The sequence below is a fragment of the Octopus bimaculoides genome, chromosome 7, assembly GCF_001194135.2.
Source record: "Octopus bimaculoides isolate UCB-OBI-ISO-001 chromosome 7, ASM119413v2, whole genome shotgun sequence".
NCBI lineage: Eukaryota > Metazoa > Mollusca > Cephalopoda > Octopoda > Octopodidae > Octopus > Octopus bimaculoides.
In genome coordinates this window covers 24,453,000-24,465,127 of record NC_068987.1, presented here as the reverse complement: position 1 = coordinate 24,465,127, position 12,128 = coordinate 24,453,000, and the positions used below count along the sequence as shown (strand labels likewise).

Here is a 12,128-nt window from a genome sequence, read left to right as displayed (position 1 = left end):
GGGAGGTGTATATAGTGAAGTGGACAGGGGACCGGAGAGGGTGGGTAAATAAGTTCATGTGCTTACAAAAGGGCGGGGGAAATGCAGTAAGTGGACAGAGAGAGAGCCGGTGTTAAGAGGATACAGTTACATAGTTACTATATAAATAAATGTATGTATACCTGCTCTCGCATTACTCTGCAACTGTTGCCATTGTGTATATTGATAAAAATGTACGAAACTATTTTATACACAGCAGCTGCCAAAAGACCCAAAGAGCAATGGGTGGGCCTCTTTCTGTCGTTACTGGACAACCCAACCGACACCAGAACCGAGGAAATATCCAACGCTCGTTTTATGGTTAAGTTTGTCTTGTGCTAATCAAAGCGATATGCAACAACACAAAAAAACACTTGGCTGTGAACCAGTATCGCAGTGATGACGACGTCATATCTGCTGTTGATTACTTTTTTACCGGCATGATGAGAGCTTTTTAGCAAGGTGGAAAAGATGCATGTGGCCAAGGCTCTGGTAACATAATCTTCTGGCTTTATAAGAGTCATGATAAAGAACATCAAGAAATACGAAGACCAGTTAAAGTTGAGTGTCACATCTATTTTCCTGGTAAAAGAAAATACAGCAAACTGGTATACATGAATAATTCTGTTAATTAAAATACATGTGTTCCTCGTACTTCTTGAAGATGAAAATATACGTGGGAAAACCACAAGAATCTCTCTTCATTGCGAATGCATAGTAGAATAAAACTGTTCTCATGCCGAAGATCTGAACTCCATCGTGACGAACCATTTCACTGAGGAGTTAGTGGGAAAAGCTTCCCCTACATAGCTGATAGTGTTGCGCTTGGCTAGGCTGTCACATGATGTGTTGGACAGCCCATGTATAGCTAACACTCAACCATCACGTGATGAGCCAAAATGTGGGTACATAAAGGTAAAGAGAGAACATGCTTCCTACAGCTTCTTCAACAATGGGATACAAGCATTGCAACACTGATGGAAGAAGTGTGTGAACCACAAGAGGGACTATGTTGAAAAATAAACTTCGTTTGGTTACATTCCATGAGAGTGTCTGTCTGTCTGTGTATGTGTGCATCACTAAAAGTCAAGAACTCCCCAACTGATTTCATTCAAATTTTACACATCCATTACTTAGGGCCCATGGAGTGTCATGAGCCAAAACAATTTTCAACTTCTTGCCTAATGTGAGCCCAGAGCAATCTCTTACACTTTTTCAGTATTACATGTCAAAAGTGAAACAATAACATCTCTCTTATTTACATTATTTACATTTGTTCTCATCTTGTTTGTTGCTAACACAACGTTTTGGGTGATATACCCTCCAGCCTTCATCAGGTGTCTTGGGGAAATTTTGAACTTGGGTTCTCATTCCTAAGGTATTTTTCGATGTTGTTGTTGTTATTATTATTATTATTCAGGTCCCTGCCTGGAATCGAACTCAGAATCTTGGGGTTAGTAATCCGCGCTCTTAACCACTACGCCATATGCCCGTGGGCATATGGCATAGTGATCCTTTCTAACAATTCTTGTAAGAGTTCGATGTTCACTATCTGAAAGTTTTGGTTTTCTTCCAGAGTTTTGTTTTGATGAGGAGGTTTTTCCCTCTTTCTCAAAGGCTGTCATTACTTTCGAGACAGTACTTCTTGATACACCAAATATTTCGGCTGTTTTCGTTATGCTAGCACCTGCCATACAAGCACTAACAATTTGACCTCTTTGGAAGTCCGATAGATCTGTCATTTTAGTGAATTTTAATTACTTTTTTCTGATGATATCTGAAAAGAAACAGCAATTTTAGCAAAACATATTAAGCAACACTAATAAATCAAAAAACATAAAAATAAACAAGCTTTTGATGGTTTTATAGATATTTCAAAATTATGACGCTATGATGCTAGGTGTTTCTATTATTTTGTCCAACCCCTGTATGTGAAAATGAATGTGTCCAAAAAGTATTTGAAAAATTTTATTCATATCCAAGACCTTACTACAAAAATTTCAGATCTTAATTTCAATCGTCAGTTAAAAAAAAATGTATCATTCCCAGAAAGTTTTGATCTCATGGCCTCTTAGTAGTTTAGCATGTTAACCTCAGTTGATCGGCCAGAAACACTTCTAGATTTTTAAAAAAAATGTATATAAGGAATTACATTTGTATTTTCTGAGCAACAAATAACATTATGGAGGACAGACAGTGTGAGAATCAAGTTTGAGGAAACACAATGTAAAAATAATGAATTTCCTTACCAAACTGAGACATACGATGACATTCAGGAAATGTAAAGACCTCAGTAAACACAAATTCAAAAGTTTACCATTATGATTTTGGTGATAAAACATTCTCTCATAATGGTTAATTGATACTTCACAGACGCAGTCACAAACTGACAAAAGAAAACAACTGTGAAATCTGTGGTAAATTTTTTCTAGGAATTCTGAATTAATTTGTCACATACATGTTCACATGGGCGGGAAACCTTACTACTGTCGTATCTGTGGTAAGACATTTTCTCAGAAAACTCACTTGTCACATCCATATCCACATAGATAAGAGACAATATGACTGCAATTTTACTTGGCTTGATGGGTCTTCTCAAACATGACATAATGGTCATTGCCTCTGTGAGGCCCAACACTCAAAAGGAGCTCAGCCACTTTGTCTCCATGAGGCCCAACGTCAGAAGATGCTCTTTATGTGCCAAAAGCATGGGTGCTCTTGGCTTGACAGGTCTTCTCAAGCACAGCACATCACCAAAGGTCTCGGTCACCAGTCATTGCATCTGTGAGGCTCAAAGTTCAAAGATCATACTTCACCACCTCGTCCCATGTATTCCTGGGTCTACCTCTACATGTTCCCTCCACAGTTAGAGACTGGCACTTCTTTACACAGCTGTCCTCGTCCATCTGCATCATATGACCATAGTAGTGCAGTCGTCACTCTTTCACACCACATCTGATTTCTCTTATGCCTAACTTTTCTCTCAAGATGCTTACACTCTGTCAAACATGCACACTGACATTGCACATCCAGGGAAGCATACTGGCTTCATTTCTTTCAAGCCTACGCACGTCTTTGGCTATCATAGCCCATGTTTCACTGCCATGCAGCATAGCTGTTTGCACACAGGCATCAGACAATTGGTCTTTCACTCTGAGAGAGAGGCCCTTTGTTGCCCAGCCTAATCTTATTCTCACAGCTACACTCTCAGAGCATTCACCTCCACTACTAACTTGGTCACCTAGATAATGGAAGCTATCTACTACCTCTAGCTTGCACCCCTGGCAGTTGATAGAGTTTATTTTTTGTGCATTTTCAGCATTTATTGTACCTGTGCACCTTCCACATCTGTGATGAAACTTTGTCTTCTAATCATATTCTGTCTCTTCACAATTGTACTGACACAGATAAGAGACCACACAATTGTGATATCTGTAATTCTCTTGTTAGCTTTTTTAAACTGTTCATAAACATAAAATTTTGTAAATTCTTATCTCAGACTGAAACTTTTGACAATCACATAAATACTCTCACAGCCAAGAAACCATACTACTGTGATATTTGTAGTAAAAACTCAAACACAATTATGAGAAAATTCATAATTGTGTTTGAATTCCACAAATGTACTCACTGGTGGGGAAAAACCATACCAAGTGATATATGTGATGAGACATTATATTAAAAGGTGTAGTGTAGTCATGAATAGACTATACCTGAAAGAAATGGAATGGTCACAGCTAATTCCAATCAATGTAGTGTGGGTCTGCAACACTAAAAAGTTGATGACTTAATAGTTTGGATATAAATGAGAAAAGTAAAGGCATGGGAAGAAGTTCTATTTAACATGAGTCACAGGATCTATATCAGTTGAACTGGTGAACACAAATACAAGGTGAGGGAATGCAGAAGAAGGAGCTGGTGGATATTGACATGTATATTGGGATAAATAAAAAACAAGGTTAGTTCAATTGATGAGGATGGAGGAGGGTATACATGAGAACTATTGTGATTTGATTAAAATAAACATCCAGATTTTTTATTTTAAAATTATTAAAACTCATTTGAGTTTCCATAAAAATGGAATTAATGTCCTTATTCCAAAATTAATAGTCATACTTGGCATAGATGTATGGTTAAGTAGTTTGCATTGCAACTATGTATTCCCTGGTTCATTCCCATTACACAGCACCTTTAGTGTGTGTCTTCTACTATAACCTCAGCATGATCGATGCTTTATGAGTGGAATTCAGTAAAAAGAAACTGTGCAGAAGTGCATCATGTATATGATAATGGTTATCATAAGCGTTTGAACATCCATTTTTTCATGATTGCTGGAATCAAACGAAATCCATTGATGCAGATACTCAATGGCCAGATGCCTTTCTTGTTGCTGACACTCGTCTGCTTCCAAATAATTTTTTTCCCCATGGCCAGACAGATTTTCATGGAAGACTGAAATGGTACAATAGAGGAGGAAATTCAATGTCCAAAAGCTAGCAGTGTGAATTAGTGCTAGATATTCTCTCGCAACATTGAGTCATAGGGTTTTTTTTTTTCAACTCAAGTTTGGATCGTTTTTATGCAATGCTTTGTGTATGTGAATAGTGAAAAAAAATAGTTAAAATTTGGGGTGAGGAGGGGGAATTGGAAATTTTGAAAACACGGTTTTTGACATATTCAGAATTTCCTTCGGAAAGACTTCCTCCCGTCTCCCCCCTCCATCCCCGCCTCTTTTTTTTTTGTTGCCAAAAACCCCCGTTTTCGGATACGGAGATTCCGGAAAATTTCTAAATACCGATTTTTGCCAATTTTTTTGCAGATTCATATTCTCCGTAGCCGAAAACGGGGAAACGGGAGTTTATATATAAAAAAAATAATAATAAAGGGGTGGGGTACAAAAGGAAGTCTTGCCTCTCCTTAATCGAAAACATAGGAATCCGCTGAAAAAATTTCAAAAATACAAAAGTTGATTTTTTTCGTGCTGGTGTACTTGTAAAACATTAGCCATTTAGGGTTTTACTAACTGAGGTGAATATATAGATCTCCCAGCAAAATAATTTTATTTCATTTCAAGTATTTATATTTAGTAATGTTAATAATAGAGTTACGTCCCCTGATTGCTTCCATAATTTACTTCACTTCCTGCTATTGTTTGATTCACATCATTATTACTTTCAGTTCCACTTAATAACTTATATTTTGACGACCGAGATCATTATAGTTAATTGGTAATGAACTCTGTATGAAATACAGACGGCACTCGTTATTATGTGAACCTTAAAATGAAAATTAACGTTCGCTGTAAAAGCTTGAAGTTCACTTGAAGCTATCCATGCCTCCTCTGTGTTTATTTCTTGCGTGTACATTACATGTCCCTCGTTGGGGCTTTATTAATATGTAAGTATTATTAATATAATATTGTATATAAGTGTCGGTCTACGTACATCTGTTTGCATTTATGTGTTTAGATAGAAGAAAGTAAATAAGACATTTTCGAAAGTACGTATTTAGTTTCGTTTTTCGACACTCCAATCCAATCTTTATTATGCCTGAGCAAACGAAACTTCTACGTGATCTTTTCATGATAAATGTCCTTATGCCTGGGGGAAAAAAACCCATTAGAATGCTTTTAATCATGTTTGTTCGATAAGGACCTACTTAAGTCTAAAAAGTGGAAGGAGACATTAGCCAAGATATTTGAGGTAAACGGACGGGGTATTGCAAATAGTAAGACGTTATTCAAATAGGCATCGATTGGTTCTCAAATGGTTCTTAAAGTGGTATATTTTTAGAAATATTTGCTTATAAGTGCCGCCAAACGATATTAGCTTTTTTGTACGAATAATTAAGGATACTTTCCACTTGGATAGATAAATTTTCTATGGAAAGAAGTCAAGCACTAACAAATCTTCAGAGTGAAATTAAAATCTCAGTATGTTGAAATACTGCCGCATAATCAATTCCATTTGATAATTTTATAAGGCACTATCCGACATCAAATGGAGTAGCAGACAGCTTGAACTCATTTGGCTGAAGCGAAAATTCAGTAATATATTATACACGTTCTTTTCTTAACCCTCTGGTCATATCTTGTGCTTTATTTTTCAATGAAAATTGGAAAAATATTTCCTTTTTTAAAGCTGGTGGGCTTTCTTTCAAATACCACAATATGACCATATATCTCATATATCAGCTGGTTTTTTTTTTTTTACTTGATATTATAAATTGAAGTTATTAAATTAGATATATTGTCCACAGTAAATGTGAAGCATTCACGTTTCTACTTTCCATCATTGATCCTCAGCATACATTACAGAAATAAACTAGATCCCCATAATTTGCCACTATATCCAACAAAATTGGTTGTCTAACAAAACTAGCTTTAAAGATGTTGTACAACTAGTTATTGAGAGAGAGAAAACATTCAAAGTGTAAGCCCTGTTTCTTCATGCCTGGCAGCAACTCAACTTCCATTTGATTTTTTTCTTACTATGGATCTTTGTAGAAATTTTCTCTCTCTCTCATTCTATCTTTCAGTATTTCTGGTGAAATATATCTCTACCACCCTTTCTGTTGACATTAAATTGTCTCATGTATGATACTATCTCTGTATTTCAGGTTATCTGGTTACATTGATTTGACAAATTCTCACAGAAGGCATCAACGGATTGAGGAAAAATATGAAACACAGAAGAATTACTCCCTGAAAATATCATGTGAAGAGGTTATCTAACTTGACAGAAATTTTTTGAAGTTGATTTGAAATACATTTCATGGATGATTTTGTTTAATGGTTGAACTTAAGTAGAAAACTTTACTAGCCTTGTGTGTGATACCTTATGGATATGAATATATTTTGAAAACTAGATTGAATACTATCATGTGAGGGATGGTTAGTTGTATTTAGAATAATTCAAATTTTGGAGAACTAATGTATCCTTTAAAAAGTTTGAAAGATATTTATTTATATCCACTGCATAACCACAGAAATTTTCAAACTTTGATTTCTATTGTTAGATAAAATATACTGTTTCACCATCAGTAAGTTTTGATCTTATTACCTTGTGCTCAGTAGCCTAGTATATAAAACACACAACTTAACTTAAAACTGAGATAAAAGACAAAATCATATCTTGTGAGCAACAAATGACATTATGGAGGAGAGACTATGTGAGAATCAGGACTATGATGAAACTCAATGTGAAAATAACAAGTTTCTTCACCAAAGTAAGGAAGATGTAGGGAAGAAATCATACCACTGTGATATCAAAGGGAAGACAGTGACAAAATATAAAGATATTGGAGAACACAAATCACTCCACACAATTTCAAATGTTTATCATTGTGAAATTTGTGACAAAGTTTTCACAACAGACAGTTCCTTTTCATCTCACAAACTTACTCACAAAGTTATAAAACCATATTGCTGTGATGTCTGTGGCAAAACATTTTCTCAGAATTCTCATTTAACTCTTCATATATGTACTCACAAAGGTGAGAAGCAATACCAGTGTTATAACTGTGGTGTAACATTCTCTTGTAAAGATGACTTGACTGTTCACAATTGTACACACACAGGTGAAAAATCATACCAATGTGACACCTGTGGTAAAACATTTTCTAAGAATTATCACCTAACTCGTCACATACGTACTCACACAGGTGAGAAACCACACCACTGTGATATTTGTGATAAAATATTTTCTGAAAATTACTACTTACAACGTCATAAGCGTACTCATTCAGGTGAAAAACCGTACCATTGTGACATCTGTGCAGAAACATTTTCCCGGAAAGAACATTTGACTCGACACATTCGTATCCACACAGGTGAAAAACCATACCACTGTGATGTCTGTGATAAAACATTTACTCAGAATTCTCACTTAATTAGTCACATGCGTACTCACACAGGTGAAAAACCATATCGCTGTAAAGTCTGTGGTGAAACATTTTCACAGAGTTCACTTTTAAATTATCACATACGTACTCACACTGTTGACAAACAGTACCAGTGTGATATTTGTGGTGAAGCATTTTTGTGTAATGATGACTTGACTGTTCACAAATGTACTCATACTAGTAAGAGTCTATTCCACTGTGATATCTGTGGTAAATCATTTTCTCAGAACTCTCGCTTGACACTTCATATGCGTACTCATACAAATGAAAAACCTTACCACTGCGGCATTTGTGGTAAATCATTTTCTCAGAATTTTTGTTTAACTCGTCACATACGTACTCACACAGATGCTAAACCAGTGTGATATCTGTGGTAAATCATTTTCTAAGAATTAACCAGTGTGATATCTGTGGTAAATCATTTTCTAAGAATTCTCACTTAACTCTTCATATACATACTCATACAAATGAAAAACCTTACCACTGTGATGTTTGTGGTTGACCATTTTCTCAAAATTTTTGTCTAAATCCTCCCATACATACTCACATAGATGTTAAACAAATATATGTGGTAAAGGTTTCACATGTAATGATAACTTGACTGTTCACAAATATGCTCACACAAATGAAAAAAATCATAACACTATAATATCTGTGGTAAAATATTCTCTCAGAGCTTTTAATTAATTCGTCACATACTCACACAGGTGAAGAGCTGTACCACTGTGATATTTGTAATAAAATACTTTCTCAGAATTCTCACTCAATCTGTCACATATGTACTCATGCTGGTGAGAAACTATACCACTGTGATAACTAGTAAAATATTCTCTGTCAGAATTTTCACTTAATTCATTATATGCATGCTCATATCAGTTAGAAATCATACCACTAATATCTGTGATAAAACCTTCGCTTGTGATATTGACTTGGCAATTCAGAAATATACATAGTTACACAAGTAAAAAACCAAGCTACTGTAGTGTCTAGGCTAAAACATTATCTCATAAACCTATTTTTACTGCTCACAAATGCAGTCTCAGTGGTGTGAGTCAATGCCATTGTGATATTTGTGGTAAATATCAATCATAACTGGACTACTGTCAAACTTACTCGTGGATCACACGATCTGATGGAAATAGCAGTCATTTCTATTTCAAACCATACCACACCATCTTAATTGTGATATATATATATATATATATATATATATATAGCTGTGTGGTTGGAAAGCTTACTTCCCAACCATACAGTCTTAGGTTCATTCCACTACATGATACTTTATGCAAGTGTCTTTTACTATAGCCTCAGGCCAACAAAAGCCTTGTGTATGGATTTGATAGATGGAAACTGAAAGAGACCTGTGTGTGTTTGTAACAGCACCAACAAACAAGCAATGTTGTTCATTACCAATCCTCCATGAAAATGGCAATGAGGAAATATTTTGCTTGGAAACAGGCAAGAGATGGCAGCAGGAGGGCATCAAGCTTTAGAAATTCTGCTTCAACAAATTCTATCTGACCCATGCAAGCATGGAAAAGTGATCATTGATGATGATATATAGCACTGCAATGTGGCTGTGTGATTAAGAACTATACTTCCCAATTATATGAAATTCCATAGACTGATTTTATGTGGAAGCTTTTTAACTGTTCTTATTTCTATTGCTGACAATATCAAGTTTAACACTTTGTTGGTCTTCAAGTGCTGTTAGTAGATGCATATACATTTATAAAAATCTCAGAAAAGCTAATCCTTATCTCAGAAAAGCTAATCCACACAACTCCTCCAATTCACAATTCAGATTCAGACCACTACACATAAATCTAATACAGAAAATTTATGTCCACCACAACAATGAAGCCAACAATGAAACCCATTCTAATTGCCACAAATTTCATCAAAGCTTTTGACTTAATTTTCTGCTATCTGCGAAAATACACAATACCACCTTAAAAAACAACATAAAATGCTGAGCAGTAAACAACTTGTCTGATCATATCACTTTTAGAACTTAAAATTTTCTGGAAGCACCACATAGATCCAGCCATTTACTCAGTTACATCTACATAACCTTCCTTACAATCCCACAAAATATACCAACAGTTGCATACATAAATGATATCATGCACACATGCTCCTAAAAAAATATCATGGTTAAAGAATAGCTTTTACTAATTTTACAATACAAAATCTATTCTATAGCTCTCACCTATATCCAGTATTTTTCACTATGTTCTGGAGCCTGACAACAAAACAGCTGAAGCATTTGAACAAATCATTTAAAAATAATGTTGGGATAGCTTATATTAATGAAATGTATTTGACTTTAAATTTAGATCAACAAAAAGTAAAATTGGAACTGAAATTTCCTGACCAGCCGACACATTTCTAATACACAGTCTGCATAAATAGATATGTTAGATGTTGACCAAACATCTACAGATCTGTAGATATTGACTGGATATATACAGTTTGTAGATGTCAACAGGATATATAGTCTGTAGATATTGACAGGATATATATAGTCTTTAGATGTTGAATGGACATATACAGTTTGTAGATGTTGACTGGATGGATATATATATACATATATAGTCTGTAGAATTTGACTGGACATATATTGGCAAGATATATTCAAATTTAGCATATGCAACCATTAATCCTGTCAAATTTTTTCTCCATTTCTTTTTCCTCTCTCCGTCTGTTTTCTCCTTCTGTTCCTTTCCACAGAAGAATGTAGGCTCAAAACGTTAAAGACTCTTCCATTTTTCATGAACATCAAACTAATACACCTTGTTTATTGTTCCCTCACTTGTCTCTGTCCTTTTTTTTTTTAACCATATATATATGCAGCATCATACAATCTTCTTTTTACTCGGAGAGAGAAACCTTTATAAACATATGTGTGTGTGTGTGTATAAAGGTTTCTCTCTCCGAGTGAAAGGAAGATTGTATGATGCTGCATGTATACAGACAACAATTCTACATGGTAGCGGGATGTGGGTCCTGGATGCAAAGGACATGTTAAGGTTAAAAAAGAATGGGGCTAGTATGCTCTGCTAGATGTGTAATGTAAGTATATATGTTTGACAGTGCTAGTGTTTTGAGAGAGAAGTTAGGCATAAAAGGGATTAGTTGCTGTGTGCAAGAGAAAAGACTGCACTGGTTTGGTCATGTGATGCAGATGAATGACAACAGCTCCATAAAGAAGTGCTGATCTCTTAAAGTAGATAGAACACTTTGATGTGGGAAACCCAGGAAGACATGGGATAAAGTACTGAAGAACAACCTCAGGACACTGAATCTTGTACTCAAGAAGACCTTACTCCAGAAGTGTTAAGACTGGTGATGAAAAGAACTCATGGCAGTGCCACGTAAAAGCACCCATGTGGTGCCATGTAAAAGTGCCTGTGCAGTGTCCCATAAAAGCACCCAGCACACTCCATAAAGTGGTTGGCATTTGGAAGGGCATCCAGCCATAGAAGCCATGGCAAATCAGACTGGAGTCTGGTGCAACTTCACAGCATGAACAACAGACATTAATTGTAGATGTTCATTATATACACTTGATGTTAATAGAGTGTGTTTATGCTATAGATGCTGGCTGGATAGATTAAGTTTGTTCTTGTTTATTCCCTGGACTACCTTAATACAGCAGATTTATGGTCTAGTACATTCTCTGACTACCTCATCTTTTTGTTTATAAATCTCTCTGTAATATGTTTATTTGTGGCACTTCTTTCACCTTCTCATCAACCTCAAATCTTTCACCTCCGTATATATATATATATATATATATATATATACACACACACACACACACACAGTCTAGCTGTTGACTGGGCATATATGTTGGCAGGACATACACTATTTGGGCTAATTTTGACAATTGTTTATGCCTTCTTTTTGCAAGAACAACTTAATGTATTAATGAACAGTCACTGGCATTGAGAACATAAAAGATTAAAGTTGTAGTTTAGAATTTTACTGACATGGAGGAATGGAAGCCATTTGAATATTGGAAAAGTGTTACCTGTATAATGATGATTCATGCCAACATCATGACTGCTCTGAACACTGTAAATGTTGTAAAATACGGCATGGACATCATGGAAACCAAGTTTCCCCAAACTGTGATGGTTTTTGGGTGTCTCCAATGAGGGTGATGTCATGTCACTCCACATCTTGGAAAAGAGCCTTAACCT

General features: G+C 35.5%; 2 protein-coding genes across 2 annotated transcripts in view; both read left to right on the top strand.

Moving 5' to 3' along the window:
• The window catches only part of LOC106872815 (zinc finger protein 271), a 15,980-nt gene extending 9,177 nt beyond the window's left edge, over positions 1–6,803 (top strand). The window contains exon 3 of the transcript XR_008264578.1: positions 6,637–6,803. The gene's annotated coding sequence lies outside the window, so the exon portion shown is untranslated. The remainder of the gene's footprint in view (positions 1–6,636) is intronic.
• Positions 6,804–7,172: 369 nt separating this feature from the next.
• Positions 7,173–8,285, top strand: LOC106872808 (zinc finger protein OZF). The gene is made up of 2 exons (XM_052969140.1): positions 7,173–7,680; positions 7,765–8,285. Exons 1-2 carry the CDS (start codon positions 7,173–7,175, stop codon positions 8,283–8,285), a joined length of 1,029 nt encoding a protein of 342 aa, XP_052825100.1.
• The last annotated feature ends 3,843 nt before the right edge of the window (positions 8,286–12,128 follow it).

Bases quoted from the DNA above. Each gene is read 5' to 3' on its own strand.
- LOC106872808 (XM_052969140.1), top strand. From the start codon at position 7,173: ATGGAGGAGAGACTATGTGAGAATCAGGACTATGATGAAACTCAATGT. The intron at 7,681-7,764 runs GTGAGAAACCAC...GTACTCATTCAG, and splicing joins TCACATACGTACTCACACAG to GTGAAAAACCGTACCATTGT.